General features: G+C 43.8%; 2 protein-coding genes across 15 annotated transcripts in view; one reads left to right on the forward strand and one right to left on the reverse strand.

The window, feature by feature from the left end:
- Nucleotides 1–1,501: 1,501 nt before the first annotated feature.
- LOC125135616 (skin secretory protein xP2-like) lies at nt 1,502–25,960 on the reverse strand. 11 transcript variants are annotated; one of them, XR_007137015.1, is made up of 4 exons: nt 25,200–25,960; nt 20,618–20,865; nt 16,297–16,404; nt 1,509–2,159 (listed from the first exon to the last, which is right to left on the reverse strand). XR_007137015.1 is itself a non-coding variant. In XM_047795891.1 (4 exons), the coding sequence occupies exon 1, from the start codon at nt 25,147–25,149 to the stop codon at nt 24,001–24,003; it is 1,149 nt and encodes a 382-aa protein (XP_047651847.1). In that variant the 5' UTR covers nt 25,150–25,162; the 3' UTR covers nt 1,509–2,159; nt 16,297–16,404; nt 20,618–20,699; nt 23,882–24,000. The 11 variants fall into 11 exon arrangements, 9 of the variants coding, with proteins under 9 accessions (XP_047651853.1, XP_047651851.1, XP_047651847.1 ...); XM_047795891.1 differs by lacking the exon at nt 25,200–25,960 and adding an exon at nt 23,882–25,162 and having other exon boundaries at nt 20,618–20,699; XM_047795890.1 differs by lacking the exon at nt 25,200–25,960 and adding an exon at nt 23,882–25,161.
- Nucleotides 24,595–26,328, forward strand: part of DUSP22 (dual specificity phosphatase 22) — a 50,642-nt gene continuing 48,908 nt past the window's right edge. For 2 of the 4 annotated variants that reach the window (XM_047795911.1, XM_047795905.1), the window contains exon 1: nt 24,595–24,769. In XM_047795911.1, the coding sequence (XP_047651867.1) occupies nt 24,749–24,769 (21 nt within the window). In that variant the 5' untranslated portion in view covers nt 24,595–24,748. The remainder of the gene's footprint in view (nt 24,770–26,328) is intronic. The other 2 variants (XM_047795907.1, XM_047795908.1) reach the window with 1 other exon arrangement.

A 26,328-nucleotide genomic window follows, 5' to 3' on the forward strand; every position in this document is an offset into this window, starting at 1 on the left:
ACTGTGCCACTGCTGGAAAACAATTGATCATTGCCTTGTGGAAGAACAGTTTTAAGGCCATTTGCAAATTCATTTCATAGTTGCTTAATCCTCCCTATACGTATATTGGTTCTTAGAATTCCCCATTGAACTGGTTGTAACATCTTACTGGTTTCCCTATTTAATTAATGAATCCAATAAAATCTTCGACATGTGCTCATTTTATATTCGTATGAGAGTCTGACTTTACCTTTTTTTGTGAGATTATTCTTGGACACCTTTCATTACGAATGGTGTGATAACTCTTGTCTCCTTTCTACAACCTCATCATCTTCTGACAAAGCCTGAGACAAGGTCTTTAAGTGAGAGGCCCATGATAGGCCTAGATTATCTGATAGAAGAAAAGGATATAAGATAAGATAAATGTTATATGATGAACAACCTCGCTATGAGAAATCTGGAAACAGAATCTCTTGCTTACTGGTTTGAGTTAATCAGATGTGCATACCCTCCTTTGATAAATTTTAAATGTGTGTGTTGTGTTAGGCTGAATTATATGAAAGTTCTATCTAATAGGTTAAAATGATCAAATGTTAGCACATTCAAGTCATTCAATCTAGTCTAATACACACGCACATATATGTACACACACACACACACACCTATATATGTATACACACACACACACATTTATACAGAGTAAGATCCTAAATAATAAGGAGATTTTCTGGGCTAATTTAGTGAAAAACAGAGAACCACATTTCTTCGTATTTCTCCGTTTTTTTACATTCACATTTCTGAAACTTTCTATGAAATGTCAAGAGGAGAGGCCATGCAGTACTGTAAGGAACATTTCATTCAGGAATTTGAAGACTTTTGAGTCTAACTCTTGCTCTAAAAAGTGTTCATTCCATTGGTAAACATCACCTTAGAAAATTTTTCCTGGATGCTGAAAGAGCTTTCAGTTTCTCTGGTGTACCATTCTTAAAAATTGTCTTATTAAAGTACAGTTGATTTACAATGTTGTGCCAATTTCTGCTGTACAGCAAAGTTACCCAGTCATGCACATATGTATTCTTTTTCTCACATTATCCTCCATCATGTTCTATCCCAGGAGATTGGATATAGTTCCCTGTGCTATAGAGCAGAACCTCATTGCTTATCCATTCTAAAGGCAAAAGTTTGCATCTACTAAGCCCAAACTTCCCGTCCATCCCACTCCCTTCCCCCTTCCCCTTGGCAGCCACAGTCTATTCTGTATGTCTGTGAATCTGTTTCTGTTCTGCAGATAAGTTCATTTGTGCCATATTTTAGATTCCACACAGAAGTGATATCATATAATATTTGTCTTTCTAACTTACTTCATTTAGTATGAGAATCTCTAGTTGCATCCATGTTGCTGCAAATGGCATTATTTCATTCTTATTTATGGCTGAGTAGTGTTCCACGGAATGGATCAAGAAGATGTGGTACTACTGTAGCTGAAAACCAGCCTCTGTACACCAGCATCAAATAAGACTTGGAGGCAAGAGTTTGGGGTGAAGTAGAGAGAACAACTTTATTGCTTTGCCAGGCAAAGGAGGCCACAGCAGGCTAATGCCCTAAAAACAGTGTCCTCTCTTGAGAGGGGATAGCAAGGGATTTTTACAGGTTTAGCTTGGAAGACAAAAGGGCTGTTGATAGGGATCAAGGTGCCTGTATTCTTCTCCCTCCGAAGACCACCTCAGAATCATCAAGGCTCGAGTCATGTGTCCAGTGACGGTTTCTGGCGGTCTTTGGGGTTATCTCGCCTTGACCTTCTCTCTGCAGAGAAGATGGCTCACGGAAGGAATGGGGACTTAGGGAGTGTCTCAAAGGAAAAGAAAACACTAGGCATACAATATAACCTTAACTAGAAAGTAATCATTAGTAAAAGAAAGCAATTAAGCAAGGAGGAAATCATTTGTGAAAGGCTAGTTTGAGTAAGTTGGTGGGTCAAGGCAAGTCCTAACATAATGGAGACTGTTTCAACTAGTTTTTAGCTGTATCAGTATTTCCTCATTTTCAAATCTTGAGGCCTGGGAGGCTAAAGGCTTAAATGAAAAGGTTTTTGCTTGAAAACACCAGGACACAGGCTTGTACGCAGTTCAGTACACATACACCATGGAGTACCACTTTGACGATGTGTTTTTCCGGACAATCTGGAATGAACAGGAAGTAAACAAGTAAGTTGAGTTGAAGCTTGAAATTCTCTGTTTTACCTATGGTTGGTTTGTTTCAGGTTTTGAAGGAAAAAAAAATTCTTGATATGAACTTTTTTTTTCTGACTGATCTCTTTCTACCAAGGCAGGAAACACAAAACCTAAGATTCCTTTTCACCGGGCTTCAAATGATTCTGAGTTTGGCTCTCTTATATTTCCACTTTACAGAACACATTCCCCACAGAAACCCACACTCTCCCACGTCCAGCATGGTGAGTGGCCCATGCATGAGGATCGTGACTCAGGCACAGGAGGAGGACAAGGCCCTCCCCAGAGTCCCACACGTGCTCTGGTTCCAGTTGTGGCAAAGATTTGCACTGAGTCATCTCGTGTCCTCATCTCGAGCTTGGCGATGCACGTGATTTCCAAGCACAGGCTTTAGGAGAAGGACCAGGACGAAGGAGAGACAAAAAAGGAGAAGGGCTCTCACTTTTCTATGTAATGGCTTAACTGAGATATCATTCATATACCATTAAGAGCCAACCTTTTAAACTACTAGATCCAGTGATTTCAGTACATTCAAAGGGTTGTACAGTCATCGCCATTATCTAATTTAGGACATTTTAATTCACAGCCCCCCCAAAAAAACCTCTCTTACTCATTAGTAGTCATCCCCTATTTCCCCTCCCTCAGCCCCTGGTAAACCACTAATCTACTTTCTATACCTATGGACTTGCCTATTCTATATATTTTATATAAATGACTCACACAGTATGGGGTCTTTTTTGTCTGCCTTCTTTCACTGACCATGTTTTCAAGGTTCATCCATGTCGTAGCATGTGTCAGCCCTTCATTCTTGTTATGGCCCAATAATATTTCGTTGTAGGAATATATCACATTCTGTTTATCGGTTTGTCAATTGATGGATATTTGAATTGCTTCCACTCTTGGATATTATGAAAAATGCTACCACCTTGAACATTCATGTACAACTTTTTATGTAGACATATGCTTTCACTTCTCTTGAGTGTGTATCTAGAAGTGGATCCGGCGTTGCTGTGAGCTGTGGTGTAGGTCGCAGACATGGCTTAGATCTGGCATTGCTGTGGCTCTGGTATAGGCCGGCAGCAACAGCTCTGATTAGACCCCTAGCTTGAGAACCTCCAGATGCTGCAGGTGTAGCCCTAAAAAGACAAAAGACAAAAAAAAAGGGTTATTTTTTCTCTATTATTACATTTAAAAAGTTCTATATTTATTCTGAATACAAGTCCCATATAAGACATATGATTTGCAAATATTTTTCCATTATGTGGGTTGTCTTTCCACTTTCTTGATGATGTTTTTTGCAAAACAAAAGTTTTAAAATTTGATCAAGTACACTGTATCTATTTTTCTTGTCACCTGTAATTTGGTCTTGTACCTAGGAAGGCAAGGTTACAAAACTGTATTCCTATAATTTCTTCTAAGAGGGTTAGAGTTTTAGCCCTTACATTAAGGTTTATGGCCTATGTGGAGTTAACATTTGTGTATATAAGGAAGGAGACCAGCTGCATTCTTCAGTGTGTGGATGACCAGTTCTCCCAACACTATTTGTTGGAAAGATTTCCCCATTAAATTGTCTTGGCACCCTTGCCAAAAGTCAGTTGACCACAAGTGTGAGGGTTGATTTCTGGAGTCAAAATTCTTTCCATTGATCTGCATGTCCATCTTTGGCCAGTACAACACTAACTTGCTTTCTGCTGCTTTGTAGTAGACTTTTGATATCAGGAAGGATGAGATCCTCCTTCAACTTCATTCTTCTTTTACAAGATTGCTCTGGCTCTTCTCTGTCCCTTGATTTCCATATGAGTTTTCTGCCCAAGAAAAGGGGGACAGGCCAGCTGGGACAATTGTAGGCATTGCATTGAATCTGTGGATTAATTTGGGGAGCACTATTGTCCTAACAACAAATATTAGATATCCCAATCCATAAACATGGAATGTCTTTACATTAAGACAGATCTTCCTTAATGTGTTGTTATTTTGGGTTTTTTTGTTTTTTGTGTTTTTTTTGGTCTTTTTTCCTCTTCTAGGGCCGCTCCCGTGGCACATGGAGGTTCCCAGGCTAGGGGTCTAATTGGAGCTGCAGCCACCGGCCCATGCCACAGCCACAGCAACGTAGGATCCAAGCCATGTCTGTGACCTAAACCACAGCCCACAGCAATGCCAGATCCTTAACCCACTGAGCGAGGCCAGGGATCGAACCCGCAACCTCATGGTTCCTAGTCAGATTTGTTTCTGCTGCACCATGACGGGAACTCCTGAATTAATCCTTTTTATATGTTGCTGGACTCAGTTTATTAGTATTTTGTTGAGGACTTTCCTGTCTATATTCATAAGGGATTTTTAGTCTATAGTTTTGTTTGTTTGTGGTGTTTTAATCAGGTTTTAGTATCAGTATAATGCTAACTTCATAAAGTAAGTTGGAAAGTATTCCCTCCTCTTCTGTATCTTGAAAAAGTTTGTGAGGAATTGGCATTAATTGTGCTGAAAACATTTGGTGGAATTCATCAGTGAAGACATCACAGTCTGAGATTTTAGTTGTGGGAAGTCTTTGATTACTAATTAAATCTCTTTACTGGTTACATGTCTATTCAGATTTTCTGTTCCTTCTGTCAGTTTTGGTGGTTTGTTTCTAGTGCACACATATAAAAGAAAAAATTTAATTTGAAACATCTTCCCCCCCTCTCTTACCTACAAATCTTCCTTGTTAATCAGGTTCACCTCCCTGACAGTGACTATAGGAAAAATGAGAAAGAAAAAAAGACTATCTATTTACACATTGCAGATGCCTTTAGATTTTACTGCCACATGATTTCTCTTCACATATATGGCTTCCTTCTAGCTACTGTTCCTCCTTTTGAAAATTACTCGATATAAAGAAACTTAAGAGTGTGTGCGGGGGGTGGGGGGTGATGGTGGAGGAGAGACTGTGCCAGGTGATTTGAGTCTATTTTGCTTAGCCACATGGATAAGAAGTGGGCACATCAAATCCCACCAATGGGCCTGGTCCATGTGGGCATCTTAAAGCCCTTACAATGAGAAACTGTCAGCAAAGGTGTGATGATTCATAACTTTAGCAGAATTGAGAACATGAAATTCTATATTTCCTTTCTCCTTAGAATTGTTCGGAAAAAGAGAAACACTGTTTCTTCTATGAAAGGTAGTTACAAGTTTCTCTTCTTTCTTTCTGAATCAAATCCCATATTTATTGATGGAGAACCACTTTCACAAAGAACTAGGTAACAAAATGACAATTCTCATATTAATTCCAAGGTGGCTGAGCAAAGAGGTCTCAATTCTGTTATTATTAGGAGATAAATTATTTTTCCCTCAATGTACTTTAAAAAACAAAACTAACCACCACCACCACCAACTACCCCTTGAACTTGTGTGCAAACATCAGCGAGAGAAACTATTTTAGAAAGTTAGCATTTTCTCAGTAGGGCTCCCATCTTGGACCTGAGTTGTTCAGTGGTCATATGCAGTGTCTTTTCTTTTGAGGCATCTAACAGCCTTTTCTGCTGGCCCTTTCCTCCAACTCTATCCTATCGTTTCTGCTGATTTTATTTTATTTACCTGGAAGTAAATATCTCATGAAATGAAGAATAGCAGCTTCTACCTGGATCCTGGCTTACGGTTTTGCAGTTAACAGTGCATAACCCTAGGGTAATCATTTAAGCCCAGGTCTATAATTTCTCTTACATTTTCTTATAAGCTGCTGGTCTTTTATCTTTATAAAAATAATACTTGATTACTGATGTCTAAGTCTTTGAATGAAGCTTTCAGATTGATTGCCAGTCTTGCTACTTTGGCATTTCAATATCCATATTGAAATTTTGCTTATAAAATTATTTTGAAAAAATTTCAGGCTTACAGAAAAGTTGCAGAAATATCACAAAGAATCCCCATATTTCCTTCATCAGCAGTCCCCAGATGTTAACATTTTACTAGATCTGTTTTACCTATGTTAATGTTTTTAAGCAGTGATTTCTAGGGTGGATTATGGGACATGGGGTCTCATTTCATCAAGTGGCAGGCAATCGACCACCAATAAAATGTAAAGCATTAACAAGGCAGCTTCGTTGCTTTTCAAAACTCATCTCCAACTTTCTTAATCAGTTTTATTTTTTTCTTGTTTTCCTTCCTAGTTTTGTTTGCTTCTTGAACTCTGTTTCAGAAAGTCTGAGAACACGCATTCTTGTCCATTTGATAAACATTGTGGGACCTGAAAAAGCTTGCCCTCAATTATTTCACAACTGAAACTGAAGTTTTAGAATGTCAACTTGATATTGTAAGCCACACACAGGAAGCCACGTTTATCATAGAGCGTCTTAGTACTGAATGTAAGCAAGAAATTACTGCTTCTTATAAAATATTCTATAAAGTAAGGCTGACACTCATTCATTAGCATGTATAGCTTAACTCAAGTATTAAACAAATTAAAGAGACTTTTATTTTCTACCTGACAATGACAAAGTCATTTTCACAACAGGTAGAATAATAGCAAAACAAAAATATTGGATATGTCATAAAATGCTTTCTAGTTTGAGAGAAACAAGCACATTATTTTGTTGCTGTTGTTCTTTTCTTTTCTCTTCTTTTTGGGCCACACCTGCAGCATATGGAAGTTCCCAGGCCAGGGGTCAAATCAGAGCTGCAGCTGCTGGCCTATGCCACAGCCACAACAATGAAGGACCCAAACTGGATCTGTGACCTATGCCACAGCTTGTGGCAGTGCCAGATCACTGAGCAAGACTAGGGACTGAACCCACATCCTCATGGATACTAGTTGTATTCTTAACCCGCTGAGCCATAACAGGAACTCCCAACAAAGACGTTATTTTGACACCATAATTACTCTTTCTTTTCCATTTTCTTTCTTGTTCATGGAACTTGTTTACACAGAATTAGATTATTCAGAATCCTTGGTTCATGACATACTCACCATGGGTCCAATATGTGTCTCCTCTTTTAGTAGTTTATTCATTTATTTATTTTTAATAATACTAAAAACACTCATGAACCCCCTACTCATCACCCCCAATACACAAGCCAGTACTTTGGCAATAATTTACTTCTGGTGTTACGGTCCTCTCCCAATTTAGACCTCTGCCTCTCCCCACCCTACATGTAGGACTGTAGCCGCCTTCCTGAATTCTTTATCATTCCCTTGCCTTTTTTTCCAGCATGTAGACATTCCTGGGCCAGGGTTCTGTAGCCAGAACCACAGCAGTGACAATGCCAGACCCTTAACCCACATGAGGGAACTCTCTTTTCCTTTCTTTTTAATGCAAATTTGTTTCTTTGCTTCTCTTGATTAGCAGATCAATTTATTTTCTTTAAGGTCCTCCCAGGTTTCACTCAGATATGCTTTCACATAATGCTTCTGTTCATCAGTGGTGGGGTAAGTGATTCTTCATTTATTCCTATGACTGGCAAGGGCCGAGGAAAAAGCCCATCTCACTGGCCAATAAAACCAGCAAGCCCTTCTGGGAGTTGTCTCGGTCACCACATGTCGGGTCTGCTCAGGACACACAAGGCTTGAGGGGCTCCTCCTCCACTCATCCTGGAATAGTATCTGTGGGAGCCAAGCGCAGCCATGAGCAACACCGCAGGGTTCCTTTTCAAGGGCTTTTCTGCATGACAGCTGACTTGTGAACTCCTACTGAGGAAGTTTTAAAGAGGCGGGGGGCTTTTGGCTGTATTATCCATTGAGGTCAATGGAAGCTGGTCCAATGGGAAGGGAGTACCACAGGGTAGTAGAAAGAATACCGGCTTCAGAGTTTAGAGACATGAATTGCAGTTTCAGTTCTGCTACTAACGAGCTATGTGACCTTGGGCAAATGATTTTTACCTCTCTGGGCCTCAGCTTCCTCTTCTGTAGAAAAAACACTTAAACCAAATAATTCCTAAGGGCCCTTTCAGATGAGGAACCTGGAGAAAGCGTGGTAAGTTAGCTCCTGAGGGTTTCAAGGTTCTTCCTTCACGATTTAGTTGTAGAGTCAACATTCAATCCCTTGAGTTCCAGCAATGTGTCAGGGATACAGGGACGGTAAAACACTTCCAGCTCCTGGCCCAGGAACTCAGAGTCCTGCCGCACTGGGAGGTATCCTAAGACCTTACTAAATGGAGATTGCTATGGGCAGGCCACCATGTTAAGGCTCTTTTGAATGTAAGCAACAGAAGCCCACTCGTACTAACTTCAGCAAAAGAGGAGATTTATTGTAAGGGGTATGGAGTGTTTCATGAATTCATAAGCAGAAATATAACTGGGACTCGGTAAAAGACTGGAGACATTAGCATCAGTGTGACGGGAAACTAGGAGGCCATCTCTCTCCGTCTTTATCTCCAATTTTCCTGTAAGCCTGCTTCAGTCTTCATTTTTCCAGCAGCTGCCATTTGGCAGAAAACAGCTTTGACAATCGCACTGTTTTTTTATGGAGGGAGACAAACTCTTTTCCTGTCTCAATTCTGAGGTCCTAGGAAAGCACTGTGATTGGCCCATTTCAGGTCAGCCACTTCCCCTCCCAATCCAATCCACTGTGGCCAAGCTGGAGAGAAGCTAGGTTAGAAGGTTAGATCACACAAGTATGGCCTCCAGTTCTTCCACCACAGGATGGGATTGGGCAGACATGCCTGGGAAAGGCATTCTGCTTGCACCTCTGACAGAGGCCCAAGATCAATGCTGGCTGACTCATGTCTCCATACTGGGCTCCGGCCCCAAATACTTGCTTTTTGAATAAATGCACAAATGAGTATTATCAGTTAAGAGTGAAATTATAGGGAAAGATCAAGAGAACCCCACTTTTGGCTTTAAAGTGAAACTAAAAGCATGTTAGCTCACTTCATTGGAAACGTGATGCTAACACAAACACTGTGCATCAACTTTACCAGGATAAAATAAAGTTTAAAGAGAGAATAGTAGCCCAAGAGAGCAAGCCACACAATTCTGAAATCGAAGTTCCTAGAAGGCAGTGAAACTTGACACTAGACACAGTGCACACAGAATCACGTATCAATCCATGTGATGGAAAAAAAGGCTGACCACGACTCTTGGGATGAGCGCGAATTTTCTACAAGAAGGCATCAAACAAGAAGGAAGGGGAAAGAGAACGACATCTTCTTTGAGATGGCAGTGACTTAGAGATCTTTGCTGAAGCCCCTCACATCCCTTTAAAAACACGGACACCTTCATACAATTTTTTTTTTGTCTTTTTTAGGGCCTGTGGAATGGATTAGCAATGAAATCCTGCTGTGTAGCATTAGGAACTCTATCTGGTCACTTATGATGGAGCATAATGTGAGAAAAAAGAATGTATACATGTATGTGTAACTGAGTCACCATGCTGTACAGAACACTGTAAACAAGCTATAACGGAAAAAAATAAAAATCATTATTAAAAAAAAAAATACGGACGCTGAAAAAGAATGGCCAAGAGAGACGGGAAGCCCATTTGTAGCGCATCTTCTATTAGTCGTAACATTAAAAAGTCTATCTTTCTCTCTACATATGTGTGTATATACATATACATAGAGAGAGAAATAAAATATCGCCACTGCCATATAAGTAAACCAAGGCTATCACAGTCGTCAACAACCACAGCAAAAGGTGGTGAGAGCCCCGAGGAAACTGAGGAAGGAAGCAAAGAACACCAACCGTCAGAGTTCCCGCTGTGGTGCAGTGGGTTAAGAATCTGACTGAAGTGGCTTGGTTTACTGCAGAGGTGTGGGTTCGATCCCCAGCCAGGTACAGTGGGTTAAAGGATCTGGCATACATCGCAGCTGGAGCTTGGAGTCAATCCCTGGCACATTTAAAGAAATGAGAAATGTTTCAGCATGAGAATTCCACTTGCATTACGGAAAGACAATATACCCATTCACAAAGCCAACGTGTTTTCCTCTAAAACACTGAATGTGTTCTAAACAAACAAACAAAACACTTCCTGGAGAAGTGCTTTCCTTTTGAAAATGTATTTCTTTTGCTCTGACTGTCACTGGTTGACTAATGATGAGAAACCTTCCACTGGTGAGGTAATTCTAAATCTGATGCTGTCACCAAAGGGGAAAGAAAACTTCTAATTTCTCTCTAAGAGGAAGGAAGCCAGTGCCTAGGACAGACAATCATTTCTTTGAAAGAATACTACCTCTTGATAAGTTGAATTTTTTTAAACTTAAAAATTAATTTTTCAATGCTTAAAAATTAAAACGATTGCTCACATTGATAAAGAGGGTACAATTTAAAGATTACATTTGTTAAAGTAAGCATGGAGAGTAAATTTTATGGAAATACAATTTCTAGGATATTCCTCAGGTCAGCAGAAAGTGTGGGGCAGGTTTTTTGAAAGCAGACTAGAAAATGTTCCATATTTCAAATCTGCGGAGGTTATGTGAATGTCTACATATAAAAAGTCAGCAATATCTTACACTTTACTGTATGTAATTTTTACTTCATTAATGAAGGCAGAGCAAACTCGTGAGCCAGTTAGTGCAGTACAGACAGCTTCTTTTCACATTCCCATCAGCTTCAGCTGTGCCCAGCTCTGCCCCTGGCTCTGAACCAGCCAGGTACTCACCTTAGCTTGGGCAAGTCGCCTGAAGATGCCTGTTAAGCGGTCTATACTGCTCCTACCTCCGCTTTTATGCTGAAGGGGGAGTGACTGTTACCCACTCCTGATTCGACTCCTCCTCATTTGCTGGAATTCAGAAGGAGGAACCAATGGGCCCCTTGAGCCTCCTTCCTCAGAACAAGATGCTCATGGGAAGCCCGGGTTGGCCAGTGCTCCTCCATGCTGCAAGCCCTGCAGAGACAGCGCTACCATGAACAGAGGGCTCTGACATTGCCTGTGACTCATTTGGGAAGCTCACACTTGCCTGCAAATGTGAACGATCCCTTTATTTATACAGCACCTCATCCATCTTATTTCTTAATTGGTTCGAGCCTTAGGTGGGAATGAAATGTATCCATCACTAGGCTCCCACAAAGATCTCGACACTTGTCTTACAGGAAAGAACAGATTGAAAGCTCCCCGCTTCTCTGAAACTAAAGCTGGCATGCTTGATTTAAGACTTGCTAAAACTTTGTAGAATTATTATGTAAAAGCATTGGCTGATTTTATTTGCTAACTTTTAAATACCTTTCATTTTTGAGGAAAATGAAATCCATTATTGTTTTTGAAGTTGGAGAATGCTACTTTATCACACTCTTCTCATGAGACGGCTTTGCGAATTAGATGACGGGCAGACACAAAAGCTAAATGTGGAGCAAAACGTTGGTTTTGCTCCTGGTAAAATTAGATTAAGCATCTTGGCTTGCACCCAAGGCCCAAATGGTCTTCAAGTTACCACCCACTCACAGGCAGAACAGCTGTAGGCCTCCCTCAGCAAGGGCAGCACCTGGCTCCTTGGGTTTACTTCAGGAGGGCAGGGGACAGGTGCATCCTGTGGCCAGGCCATTTTAAAAAATGTTGAGAGAGAGAAAGAGAGAGAGCACACCAAGGGGAGGTGGAGGAGCAGAGGCCTTTATATGTTGAACCTCATTCATAACGGGAAGCATAAGCAGTTATCCTCACCGAGGAGTTAGAGAAGGGGAAAAAGAGGACAGGGAAGAAGCTCTTTCCGATACTTCTGCAAGTTGGGTCGAGGCAGGAGCAGGTGGGGACAGGGAGACGTACGTGGCTTGATGGCCCCTGCAGGTCATGGAAGTGTTACTGCAGGCCAAAACAGAACTAGGCTTTGTCCGAGGGACCCTTCCTGACAGTGTGCAAAATGTGAGAGCCCAGCAAAAGTTGCAAACAGTTATTTGAAAAGACTGCATGCATTTAAAACTCACCTCTCCAACAAATACTCTGCCACCAGCACTATGACTTCATCAAAAGAGGTTATGAGCCCAGATCCTGCCTCAGGCCTGGGCACCAGCAAACATTATGGGACTGGAGACTCAACATCTCTCTATGTATGGGACTGGTGACTGTCCCTCTCTTCCTCTTTTCTTCCCCTTTCCTGTCACATAACCTGGTGCTTCTTGGATTTGAGGGATTTTCCTTGTTGCTTGCCCATTGCATCAAAATTGGTAGTTAAGAAGCTTCATTCAAATAAGCGTTAGAATTCTTCCGGCAATTTACTGAGCACTTACTATGTGCTATTCCAGGTGCTAGGTATGCTACACTAAACAAAGGAAAGCAAACAGCAAAACACCTGTTTATATTCTAGTGGAAGGAGCCAGCAGTGAACAAGTTATCAATTTGGGGGATAATTTTGCTTGTAGGTATTTGCCTTTTACATGCTTTCAGATAAACTAGCACATTCATTAACATTTTCAGATACTCATTGAGACAGTTCTTCAAGAAACGATTATTGTGAGACGGCATGAGTGATAAGTCACAGACAACATCATAGATACACACAACTGATTTACTGACCATTCAGGCTGTGCAACAAACACTTTCCTTTCTTTTTATGCCACTCCTGTGGCATGGGGGAGCTCCCGGGCCAGGGATTGAACCTGTGCCAGAGCAGCAACCCAAACTGCTGCAGTGACAATGCCAGATCCTTAACTTGCTGCACCACAAGGGAACTCCAAACACTTTCATTTTAAAACTTACTACATTGTAGGAAGTATATTATAAACACAAGCCGATTCCTTTTTAGTGATGGATAATAAAACTTGAACCCACATCTCAGCTTTGATTTAACCAGATAGCCAAAAACAAATAGTAGAAGATTTGGGCCTTTTTTTTTTTTTCTTCCAAATAAAGACAAGTTGGAGGGGAAGAGGTTTCAAGCTTACTCTTTAACTAAGTCACTTCACTGGTCTGTGCCCAGTGATAATTTTTTCTTGGAGCCCACATGCTCAGACTGCCTATACCTTTGCCCACAGTGGCTCTTCATAAACAATGATTTATTTATTGTGTAATTCAAAGAAGAGACACTTTCATCAGATCGCAGCTTGTTTTCAGTATGTACACTTATAGACTCAGAGTGGGAGGAGCCTGAGACCCCGTGAAGTCCAATCGTGCCTGTAACATAGCTGAGAGATGCTCACCTACACGCTGGCTGCAAGTCCTCAGTGAGCCCATGCACTTCTGAGAAGGAACAATTATTCCATTGTTGTCCAGATGTAATTGTCAGAAAGTTCCTTCATACGCTGTTATTAGAATCAATCTCCATGCAGCTTCAACACCTGGATTAACTCAGAGCCTGTGTCCTCTAGAGGATACAGGCCCTTCTTAAATGCGGCACGAGTTGCAAATTGCTCCTGTTGGAGATTTCCTTCTTTCTGCATATGGTTTTAACTTTTAGGATCGTTTCCAACAGGTAGAAGTTGAAAGATTTCATATAGTCCAGATTTCTAGCTATTCTTCATAACCTACAGCATCTAGTAACCCCAGGCCTTCAACAACCTAGGAGAAACAGATAAATTCCTAGAGACATACAGTCTCCCAAGACTGAATCATGAAGACACAGAAAATCTGAATAGACCTAGTATTAGTAACAAAATTAAACAGGTAATTTAAAAAGCTCCCAATAAACCAAATTACAGGCTCAGATGACTTCACAAGTAGTCTAACCAAACATTTAAAGAAGGCCTAATACTTATTCTTTCTAAATTATTCAAAAAAGTTGAAAAGGAAGAAACACCTCCAAGCTCGTTTTATGAGGCCAGAATTGCATAAAAACCAGGCAGACACCACACAGACACACACACAGACACACACACACACACACACACACACACACACACACACACAATTACAAGCTGACATCCCTGATGGACATATATGCAATAATTCTCAACAAAAAGCAAACCAAAATCAACAGTGTATCTATATTTCTCTGCCAGTATCACATTGGGTTTTTTTTGTTTGTTTTTGCTTTTTGTCTTTTTAGGGCCACTCCAGTGGCATATGGAGGTTCCCAGGCTGGGGGTCTAATCGGAGCTGTAGCTGCCAGCCTATGCCACAGCCACAGCAACGTGGGATCCGAGCCGCATCTGTGACCTACACCACAGCTCATGACAACGCCAGATCCTTAACCCACTGAGCAAGGCCAGGGATCAAACCCACGTCCTCATGGATACTAGTCGGGTTTGTTAACCATTGAGCCACTACAGGAACTCCCACTATCACATTGTTTTGATTAGCGTAGTTTTGCAGTAAATTTTGAAATCAGGAAGTATGAGTTCTCCAACTTTGTTTTAGTTCTTCAAGATCTTTTGGCTATTTGGGGCTCCTATGAATTTGAGGGTCAATTTTTCCATTTCTGCAGAAAAGGTTACTGGATTTTATTGAATCTGTAGATTGCTAGGGGTAGTAGTAACATCCCAATAATATTAAATCATCCAACAGATAAACATAGGAAGGCTTTCCACTTATTTTTGTCTCCTTTAATTTCTTTAAGCAATATTTTATAGTTTTCAGTGTAAAGTTTTTAATTTCCTTCGTTAAATTTATTCCTAGGTATTTATTGTTCTAAATGCTACTATAAATGAAATTAATTTTTAAATTTACTTTTTTGATTGTTTATCACTGCTCTATAGAAACACAACTGAATTTCTGTGTGTTGCTCTTGCAACCTACAACTTTACTGGATTTTTTTTCTGTGTGTTCTTTAGGATCATGTCCTTTGCAAATACAGATAGTTTTCCTTCTTCCTTTCCAATTTGGATGCTCTTTATGCTTTTTTCTTGTCTAATTGCTCTGGCTATGACTTTCAGTACAATGCTGAAGAGCAAGAGTAAAAATAGGCATGCTTGTCTTGTTTCTGATCTTAGGGGGAAGCTTAGTCTTTCCCAATTAAGTCATATGCTAAGTTTTCCCCATGCTTTTTATCATGTTTAAAGAGTTCTCTTTGATTCCTAGCTTCTTAGTAATGTTTTAACCATGAAAATACGCTGCATTCTGTTAAAAGCCTTTTTTGCATCAATCTAGAAGATGGAGTTTTCCCCTCCCGTTAGTGTAATCAGTTACACTGACTGCCTGAACCACTTCTGCATCCTCAGCATAACTCACTCTTGGTCATGGTGTACTGTCCTCTTAACATGACACTGGATTCCATTTGATAGCATTTTGTGGAGAATTTTTGCATCTATGTTCATAAATGATATTGGTGCATAATATCCTTGTAATATGGTCTTCTGACTTTGATATCCGGGCAATTCTGGCCTCACGGAATGAATTAGGAAGCATTCTTTCCTCTTCTATTTTTTTGAAAAGTTTATAAAAGATTGGTTATTAATTATTCTTTAAATATTTGGTCAAATTCACTAGTAAAGTCATCTGGTCCCAGACATTTCATTGTTTGTCCAAAGACTTGTACATAAATATTTGTGACAGCTTTATGTGTCATAGCCATAACCTAAAAAACCCTATATGCCCAACAACAGGTAAATGGATAAACAAATTGTGGTATATCCATATAGTTGCACAGTACTCAATGATAAAAAAGAAATCAATATTTATATATGCAAAATATGCATGAGTTTCAAAATAACTATGCAAAGTGAAGGCAGACAGACAAAAAGTGTACAATCCCACTATTCCATTTATATAAAATTATACAAAATACAAACTAATCTTTAATGACAGAAAGCAGGTCAGTGGTTGCTTGGACAGAAAAGGGAAGGAGAGAGAAACTGCTAAAAGGTTCATGAGGAAACATCTGGGGATGATGGATAATTTATTTACTCACTTGATTGTGACTATGGCCTTAAAGGCAAAACAAGAAATTATACAGTTCAAGCATGGATTTACTGTATATCAATTACACATGTCAATAAAGTTGTAAAAATGGGTAAGTTGAGAATTGATATTTGAGTCTGCACGCAATAGATGAGTCACCGAAAGGTTTTGAGAGAAAGGTGATGCCCATGATGATACATGTAAAATTATAATTGCATTGAGGAAACATATCTATGGAAAATATTTTAAAATATTACTCCCTAGAATGAACCATGTGGTACCAGTTAAGAGTCAGAGACATCAGAATGAACTTATGCTTAGCTTAATAAGACATACATGGATAGATACATACATGTGTGAAGAAAAGGAAGGAAGGAAAGAAGGAAGGAAGGAAGGGAAGGAGGAAGGACCTTACTTACAGAAGAATGACAGTTATGCAGACACTTGGCCCTCCAGGAGGTACAGCTTTATCCTGCCTCCTGCCCCAGCTTTCTGCTGTGTGTGGGCTCCGCTTGATGACTTGCTTCCTAAGAGAAGAATAAAGACGAGGAAGGGGTAACTTCACAGTCCGGATACCTGGAAAACACTACTCCGGTCACGTGGCCAAGACCGTCGTCTCTGGTAAGACACACGGACAGCTCGGAACCCTCGTATGATACCACGTGAATGGCAGTTCACCTTTGTGGTCTTCCTTCTGAAAACCTATAACCACAGTCTAGCCATGAGCAAACCCAAATTGAGGAACATTTCTACAAACAGCTGACCAATAATCCTCAAAACTCTCAGGGTTATCAAAAACAAAGAAAGCCTGAACAATTCTTGCAGGCCAGAGAGATGACTAAATATAACAGTGAGATCCTTGATGGGATTCTGGAACGGAGAAAAGCTATTAGTGGAAAATTAGTGAAATCTGGATAGAGAGTGGAGTTCGGCTAACAGCAACGCTCCAGTGTCTGTTTCCTAGTTGTGACAAATGTGCTATCATTTATATGACGTTAATAATGGGGAAAAATTAGACAGAGAAAGACAAATACCATATGATGTCACTTCCACATGAGATCTAAAACATACAATAGTGTACAATCTCACACAGTGATTATAACAGAAAAGAAGCAGATTCACAGATGTAGAGAACAAACTAGTGTGAGTAATGAGAGAGGGAAAGAGAAGGGGCAATATAAGATTGGGGGATTAAGAGGTACAAACTGATAGGTATAAAATAAGCTACAAGGATCTACTGTACAACGTGGGGAACAGAGCTAATGTCTTATAATAACTATACATGGAGTATAATCTTTAAAAATTGTGAATCACTATATTTCACACCCATAACATAGAGTATCATACATTACACATCAATAAAAAGACAGATTGATAGATAGATAGGTAAAAACAATGGGGAAAGACCCGACAACTTTCGGCCCTATCTTTGCAACTTTTTTTTTTTGTGGTCTTTTGTCTTTTTAGGGCTGCAGCTGAGGCATATGGAGGTTCCCAGGCTAGGGGTCGAATCAGAGCTATAGCTGCCAGCCACAGCCACAGCCATAGCAACACAGAATCCAAGCCATGTCTGTGACCTACACCACAGCTCACAGCAATGCCGGATCCTTAACCCACTGAGAGAGGCCAAGGATTGAACCCGTGTCCTCGTGGATCCTAGTTGGGTTCATTAACCACTGAGCCACGACGGGAACTCTCAACAACTTTTTAATAAATCTAAACATATTCTAAAATAAAATGATTATTTTAAAAAGTATTACCCACTTTATTCTGATCTTTAGGCAGACTATTATGAACCAAAACAAACAAAAAACATTAAAAACTGTGGCCAAGATCAACCTTTGTCCATCTCAAAGTGATTTCTCATGAGAAAAGAAGAGAAAGTCCTCCTTCCCCCAATCTAACACTTGCTCTGGGTGTTACCAACAGAATGCTCAAAGTTGTATAGCTTAAATCTGAGGTCTCAGTATTCCCAACCTGATAAATGAAGTTTCGTTAAGGGAATGATGACTGGGCTGGCGGGGATCTAGTGAACTTGTCGAAGGTCCCCAAAGATGCAAATTACACTGCTGGCTTCTTCCAGTTGGAGAGAGAAGCCCCAGCAGAAAAGTCCTGGGAGAGTTCCTGTCGAGGCTCAGCGGTAATGAACCTGAGTAGTACTCATGAGAATGCAGGTTTGATTCCTGGCCTCGCTCAGTGGGTTAAGGATCCAGCATTGCTGTGGCTCCAATTTGACCCCAAGCCTGGGAACCTCCATGTGTCACAGGTAAGCATTCCCTTGTATTTTGGGACATAATGGGGGGAGACAGTAATGTCGTTACAAAGCCAAATACAAACATTTTTAGACTGACATTGTTCTGGTCTGTACTGTATGCAAGTTGTGCATCGATGAATCAGGCCGAGCTTTGCCTCAGACTTCCCTGCTCCCTTCCAGGGGTACTGCCTGTGTGAGAGGTGAAGGAGAAACACACCCTGACTTCCTGTGAGCTGAGCACACCTTGTGTTGCAGTTGCTCCTGTGTTAGTTGTTGGGTGTGCAGATCTGAAGTTGAAGCCCTGCATAGAAAGATCACACAGGTGTGACATAGAGGGTAAAAAAAAAAACAAAAAAAAAACCATAGGCCAGAAGGCACAGAGAAGGGGCCCGTCTTGAAACACTACGCGGCTCTGTGTGACACTGTCTTGTCTGGGTGGAGGCAGGTGGTCTCCTGCAAACCAAGACGTGGTCATTAAGGAAATACAAATGTCCGGTTGTGGATAAGAAGGAAAATGATCCTGGTCTTGTCTAGTTTGAGCAGCACGTTCTATATGACGGTCTTGCCATCACTCGCAGAGTCTTAACGATCAATGACTAATCAAAACAGCGATGTCCACATTAACACACTGGCCAACAGCGTGTGGAATAACGACGCCATCATGTCATAGGAGGCGGGCTTCCCCACTCACAGTAAGTGAGATCTCTCTTGGGACATTCCATTCTCTGAGGAAACCCCCTTCTCCCTCCAGCCCCTACCCAGACGCTTTTTAATGTCTTCAGATCTAGTTCAATTTCCGTTTTACATAAAAGGGGGCGGGGCAAACAAAACTAAACTACATGGAGGTCTTTGGTAGGAAGAGCCGGAAGCAGCAGTTCGCAGAGGAGGGTATTTCTCTAAGGAGGTGGCTGCACCTGGGGCCTCCCTTTGCCATCTTCTCTTACGTCTTCACTTCAGGCTGTCCCCTGCCCCCAAAGGCATTTGAAGAGGCAGAAGTGTGCCTCTGGGCAGCTGGGTGTGCAGGTGCTGCAAATGCAGATGGATGGAATCCGCTGACCAGGGACATTTAGGGACCTTCCCATTCTCCACTAGATTACAGGGCCTATGGTCACTTGGAAAAGGGTTTTATGAAGGTTGGGACACCATGAAAACAGTCCTATAGAGAAGGCAACTTAGTACGTCCGTGCCCAGGTGAGTTAGGGTAAAATGCAAGGCTTATCTTGGATTTTATACCAGACATGTCAAATACAGATGAAAAAGACAATTATTCTACTGAATCTAAAAATATGTTAGTTGTTCAGATTTCATCAGCTGTTTTAGGCTATAATCACCATTCATGAAAAGTTTTTTTGTGTGTCTTTTGTCTTTTTAGGGCCGCACTGGCAGCATGTGGAGGTTTCCAGGCTAGGGATCTAATCAGAGCTGCAGCCACGGGCCTGCGCCAGAACCACAGCAACACAGAATCCAAGCCGCATCTTCAACGTACACCATAGCTCACAGCAACGCCGGATCATTAACCCACTGAGCAACCTCATGGTTCCTAGTTGGATTCATTTCCGATGCGCCACGACGGGAACTTCTGTTTTGTTTTTTGTTTTTTCACCATGAAAAGTTTTAAAGGACCTGTCTGCTGTCTTAGGTAGAGCCTCCCTTGGCAGAGGCAGGCAAGTGCGCAGGTGGAATCAAACCATTCCAGACAAGAAACAGAATCCCAGCCAACCTGCAAGATGGTGTTCAGAAACCAGGAATGGTTCCCTCACCCAAGCTCGAAGACCAACATGCTGCCAAAGGCAGAATGACAGAAAGTACCCGGCATAGCCAAGCACAGCTGTGGCCGCAAATCAGGAGGAAGAGAAAGGGTACAGCAATACGTGAGGGCCCCACGAGAAATCTCTCGCTCTGTCCGTCTCTGTGTGTCTTTCTGTCTTTGTCTCTGCCACGGTGTATATCATATCAGCTTCAAAAACAAAGCCCAATGGGGCTTGGGTCACTCCTAGATCGCAGCCATCCCACATGGAAACTGCATTGCTCTAGGAAAGGCAGGCTGGATAGACAGGGTGACTTCTCTGTGAACCTCACATCTGGATAAATGCAACAATGTCCCAGTTGTGTTTTCTCTCCTTAATTAGCAAACGTTTGACTGCTTCCCCACAAAGTAGGTGCTGACTACTGAGACTGATGGGAACTTGTCCTTGTGCTCATGAAGCTTACAATTTTGGAAATGAGGTACACTGACAATACACAGGAGTAGACGTAAGCTGACCACAGTGTCACCTTCCCTCAATCTTTAGGAAACAAGGCTCTGTCTTATCTCCCTCTTTGCCTGACATGCTGTTCTATAATCTGCCTGACCGCGCCATGTCTCTGCCAACCCTGCTGGGAACCCACGTCCACAGAATTTATTCACTCGCGACCACATGCCTGCTAGTGTCTCCCCATTCACCTCCTCCCAGCCTCTCCACCCTGTCTCTGGCCGGCTGACCTACCTGGATATTCATTCCTCTTGCTGTTTTTCCGACTCCACACTCTCCGGATGCCTGTGCTCTGAGATCTAAGGTCCCCAAACCTCTTAAATAGAAGAAGGAAAACAAGTTCATAGTCAGAATACTGCTCGGAGGGCTGGAAATTGGTGGTCTTTCAAAGGGCGAGGTCATCGAAGGACCCATCCCCACAGTCCCGCTGCGCTGCATGGCTTCAAGCAGCCCACTGGATACCCATGTCTTCCAGGATGGCTCTGGAGAAGCAGAGAAAAGGTTTCAGGCTTTTGCATCAGTAGTTATACCCTCCACCTTTTTTCTTCTTTCCACAATTCATCAGGTTCTAGCTTTCTTTTACTTTCAGTCACACTTTGGCTAGATTAGTGCTTCGTCTTAACTTCTTGCTCTTAATTTGCTCTTGTTTGACAGCGTGGCCCGAGACTTCTGCAGGGGCTGATACTATCTATATTAGTGCAGACTTAACTGGTTGTCAAGTGAGAGAAAGAGAGAGGGGAACGGTGACATAGAGAAAGAAATCTCATCCCTACAAGATTTCATCCCTGTGGCCTCACTGCACACAGGATAGTGGCAGCAAGTGCCTTTGTTCTTGGAGGGCTGGAGACATTGCTCATTATCATGCCTGAGGGAATGCCACTGGCATATAGTCGCAGAGGCCAGGGTACTGCTAAACACCCTGCAATGCACAGGACAGCCCCACAGCAACAACAACAACAACAACAAGAATCTAGTCCCAAATGTCAACAGTGCTGAGGTTGAGACACTCGGGATTACAGCTACATTCTAAAGGCCAAGGAAAACTACTTCACTTCACACTAGATTTATCTTAATTCTCTGAATTATCAGGAACACCCCTAATGACTGGGCTGTCTCTACCAGTTGAACTTCTGCTTGTGGGCCTTTACACAGTCCCACCTTAAAGTTCAAAGTGATTACTCACTAAAGGCATCACTGACAGGTTATCCTTAACCACATGCGTATGGTCCCAGTTGGCCCACACGACTAGTAACCGTTCCTCCCTGTGCACACAGGAAAGCCTTATTTGTTTGGGAGTTGCTGCCAAAATGCATTGTGCTGGCTGTGCAGAGACAGCAAAACAGCAGAAAGGAAAGGAGAAGTAGAAATCTGATGTGGCGTGAAATCCCACCAGGCTGATGATGCCTTACCAACTTCACGAATACGAAAGAATGCAAGTGAATAGATTCTACTTTAACCATGAAGCCTGCCAGCTGTGTCTAGGAGCCATCCTCCTTCTCTTCCTTCCATAGTCAGGAGCTATAAAGAATAAAAGGAGGAAGACAGGAAAGAGCTTGGAATGAGCATGTCACCTGCTCAGCATGGCGGCTGAACCTGCAAATCTCTGAGGTGGCGCTATGAAAATGAAAAGAGAAAACCAGGACACGTCAAAATGGATCAGACTATGTCTTTTCATTTTCTTTATTCACAGAATCACAAGACATGACAGACTGATAATTGTGATGCAGGGAAGTGGGGTCAGGTTCAAGGACAGGGTGGAGGGAAGCGCAGGCAGAGAGTATCTTGTGGAACTTTCTCTGGCACACATGCAGAGCAGGAAATAATTAAATCTGACTCTTCTGACTCCTGGTGCTAATGGTCTCACTTGTTCACGTTTTATAAAAAAGCAGAATGTGAAATGAACTCTGGGCTTGTGAATCTGGCAGGGCCACATACTGAATGCAGGCCGACTCTGGCTGCTAGGGGACAGCCACAGCTGGTGCTGAGCTTAGGAGAGACTGTTTTGCAGATGATCTGAGCTAGAAAAATCCGTTTATAAGAAATGAATAAGACAAAAGAAATGCTTCAAGTGGATCACAGAAGAAAAATGGGTATGGATCTTCCATTTATGGGCAAATACTAACTTATGAATTGGCTGCATTCTCAAAAGTTCATCTGACTACTGAAAGCAACAATAGCACAAGTACAAGAGGGAAATAACAGTGGTTCACTGATTGTAGCATAGGACCTTTGAAAATTCACAGTCCAAAGGTCTATTTTAAGGAGGAAAAAAATGGTTAATGGTTCAGAAAAACTGATCATCTTCCCCAGTATCACTCTGTGATTTAAGAACAGAGGTTGGTCTTGGGGTTCCCCAGGCAGTCCACTAACCGCACGCTGTGGGCCAGAAGCAGCTAGGCAGTAAAGCAGTGATGGTGGAGGCAGAGGAGGAGGAGGTGGGCTGCCCAGGTGACTTGGAGGGGGAGGGAAAAGAGGAAGTGAAGACAGTAGGGAAGGAACACCCCCCCAGAACCAAAGGGTATGACGGGTGCTTTCTGGTCTGGCTCTGCTCTTACCTACCAGGAACAATTTGGGTGAACACTGTGTGTGTGGGGGGGTGCTTCCTACACGTGGGCTTTGGTACCTGTTGTTGCCCAGAAGACATCAACAAGGAGGAAAATGACCGAAACGGATTCTGCCAGCTCTTTTCAAAATGTCACCCTTCCTCACAGCCTTGCTGCTGTTTTCTCAGCCTCTGGAACTTGTTAATTTATTCTACAAATATTTGCTGAATACCTATTTTGCGCCGGGCACTGTCCCTAGCCATGTGGCTATAGCATCGAATGAGACAGACAGGGTCCTTTTCCTCTGAAGGTGGCGTTCTTGCGAGACAGATAAAAAATAAGCCAATAAATAGAATAATGTCCAATAATGTTAAGTGCTATGAAGAAAACAATGCAGAGTAATATGATAGTGACTGGAAGGCCTCCTTTCAATTGGGCGGTCAGGAAAAGCCTCTTTGAGGAGGTGACATGTGGGCTGAGACCTGCAAGAGTCAGCTTGGTAAAGAGCCAGGGACTGAGATGGCTAGGTACAGCGCACCGCCCACACAAAGGTTCAAGCGCAAGATCGAGTGATCCAGCGACCAAGGGTGGCAGGTTCAAGGAACACGCAGAAAGCCCGTGTGGCTGCGACTGAAGAGGAAGGCGGAGCAGATGACGTGAGGTCGTGGGGTGAGCCCGGCCGTATCAGAATGATGCGTTTGTTCACTTAAACAATTACCAAGCGCCCACTACGAACAGGGCACGCTGAGGACATGAAAATGAAACAGCGAAAGCCCTACTTCAAGGATTCTGTCCACGAGAAGGAGTCAATGAGGGTGACAGACTACTGACACAATTCTGCTACAGGTTAGACAGTACTCCATCCAGGCAGAACCACAATGCAGACACTGCCCTGCTGCTTAGCAAGGAAAGGGGCTTTCCAGAAGCAACTCCGTCAACACTCCCAGGCACCTACCAGAGCCAGTTTATAATCAGAAGAAGGGGGCACACTAGACGTCCACAGTCACGGTATGAGGCCTGAGTCCGGACAGCTGCTCCGCCAGGTTGGGGAGGTTAGGTCATCCCAGAGATGAGTCACCGAGCCCACCTTTCTCCACCCGGCGAGCCTTCTCGGTCTTCGTGGGTGGGGCAGGGCCGCAGGAATCCCCCCACCCTGCCTAAATCGGTCGCACTCAGAAAACCCAGGCAGGGGAGCCGCAAGACCCAGGCTCCGGTTAGCACCTGATTCACCCAGGCAGTCAAGGCAGGGCGGCGACTGCTGGTAACAGGCCCCCGGCCGCCCCGGGGAAAGGCCTCCGGGAGTTTTGGTGACCCCGACGGGGGTGAGGGGGCGGCTCGCGACACGCCCCGCTGGGTAGGGGCTGCGCCTGCGTGACCACCGGCGCCGCCCCGTCTCCGAGCCCAACGGGCGGCCGCGGCCGGGGCGGGGGCGCGGGCGCGCGTGCGCCGAGGAGCCGCGGTCCCGGCCCTGCCTTCCCGGCCCGGCCCCCAGGCCCCGCGTCTGCCAGCCCCGGGGGGTCGCGGGGCGGGCGCCCGGCTGGCTGGGGGAGGGGGCGCGCGGCCGCGTCCTGCCCGCCGGGGCTCGGGTGCCTCTGCCCGGCGGCCGGGAGGTCGGGGGCGGCGGGCGGGAGCGTGGGAGCGGGGGCCGGAGCGGAAGGGCCGCGGGGCCCGGGCGTCCCCGGCGGTCCCGGCCCTTGGCGTTGTTTCTGCGGCGGGCGCGGCCGCCCTCCCCGCCCGCCGCCTGCTCCTCCCCGCCCCGCGCCGACATGCCCTCAGTGCGCCTGCCGCCGCCGCGCCCGCGCTGCTAGACCGTGCGGCCGCCATGGGCAATGGGATGAACAAGGTAACGCGACTCCCTTTCGGGCCCCTCGGCCTCCGCCGCCCGGCCTCCCCGCGCGGGGCTCTGCCGGCCGGCAGCCCGCCGCGTCCCGTCCGCGCCCGGACCCCGCAAGGGCGGGGTCGCCGCGTCTGGCTGTGTCGCCGAGGCCCCTCCCGGCCCCTGGGCTTCCGGCCGAGCGGCGCTTGCGGCTGAGAACCAGCCTTGCGCTTTACCAGCGTCGAGCCGGCTGAGCTCAGAAGGGCTGTGGTTTCTCCCTTCTGTCCCCTCCCCTTCACCCCCAAACTCGGCTCTTGAAGCATCACCACCCACATTACCAAACTGCAGCAGATGAGTGTCTTCCGTAATTTCCTCTTCCCAGGTTTTTTTTTTTTTTTTTTTACCATGTGCACAGAAAACTTGGCCGAAGCCTAAATCCTGAGGTGCTTTTAATTACCTGGGGGTGGGGCGAGAGAATAGATCCAGAGCTGACTTATATCAGGTTATGTGGCTTCTTCAGCAAGGCGACCTGTCGGCTGGCCGCTTGTGCAGACTGTGCCTTCTAGAAAATCCGGTTGCTCTCTTTCCTTTGGCTCTGCAGAGCCCCAGACCCTTCTTCCCAGGCTGTGGGATCGTCTGGGTCTCCTGTCAGTGTACCAGTACCAGATTCCAGCTCTTGCAGTTGAGAGTTGCCTGGGGTGTGTTTATGTCGTACACAAGGTTGGGGGTTTTGCGATCTGGTGCCGCCGGCTTGAAGAGAAGACTTTCAACTCTTGAAAAAAAGCCCTTAGCAAAACCAGGGCCTCCTCTCAAGCCCTTGAAATGGTACTGAATCAGAGATTAGTTTCTGGTCTTCTGTTTCTCTTCCCCCTCTTTTCCCCTCGCCCCGCTTCTGAATGCGTTTCTGCTTTCCTTTTTGATGGGTTAAAGCTGATTTGTCCCCGCACTGGGGTCCACAGAGGCGTGGGTCTTTCAGCTGGAGTGTTTTGTTGGCAGTGGAGCAAGGTAGAAAAGGTGCAGCAGGGGGAATCCTTGAACCTGCTTAACTCTTTACCTGCCGCATCAAGTTCAGTCCTGGGGGCAGGGATCAAGTTTGTTGAGACTGTCTCTCTCGGATAAATAATTGCATCGAGGCCCCATTAGCACCGGGAACTTCTGCTTTTTACCTGAAAACAACAATAAAGGGGCTTCCACGAGTTTGTGGGCTCTGTTTGCCATTAGCTGTGGCCTTAACTCAGCTTTCCTTTGGCTCTTTGTAGTCTACAGTTTTTTTCCACTGGAGCTGTTTACACTCCACCTCTTTCAGCGCTTAACTCGTAGTTTTCTGTGAAAACTCAGAGAATATAGTTAGGAATGCATATCATTGCCTAAATGTTCAAAATTAGTTTCAGGCTTTTAAGCAAAAGCAGGCATATTCATATCATGATTTTTATCTTTCAAAGAAAGTAGTACATTTCTTGATGATTCTATTATCATAACCATCTTGTGTCGTAAATAGAGCCACTGTCTCCAATGTGGACATGGAATCATGTACAGACAGATGGAGATGCCACCACATCAGCAAACGTTTATCGTGTACTTACTGT

Source organism: Phacochoerus africanus, chromosome 9 (assembly GCF_016906955.1).
Source record: "Phacochoerus africanus isolate WHEZ1 chromosome 9, ROS_Pafr_v1, whole genome shotgun sequence".
NCBI classification, from domain to species: domain Eukaryota; kingdom Metazoa; phylum Chordata; class Mammalia; order Artiodactyla; family Suidae; genus Phacochoerus; species Phacochoerus africanus.

What these genes read in the sequence shown, in the direction of transcription:
- LOC125135616 (XM_047795897.1), bottom strand. Translation starts at nt 25,149, where the DNA reads ATGGTAAAAAAAAAAAAAAAAAAACCTGGGAAGAGGAAATTACGGAAG.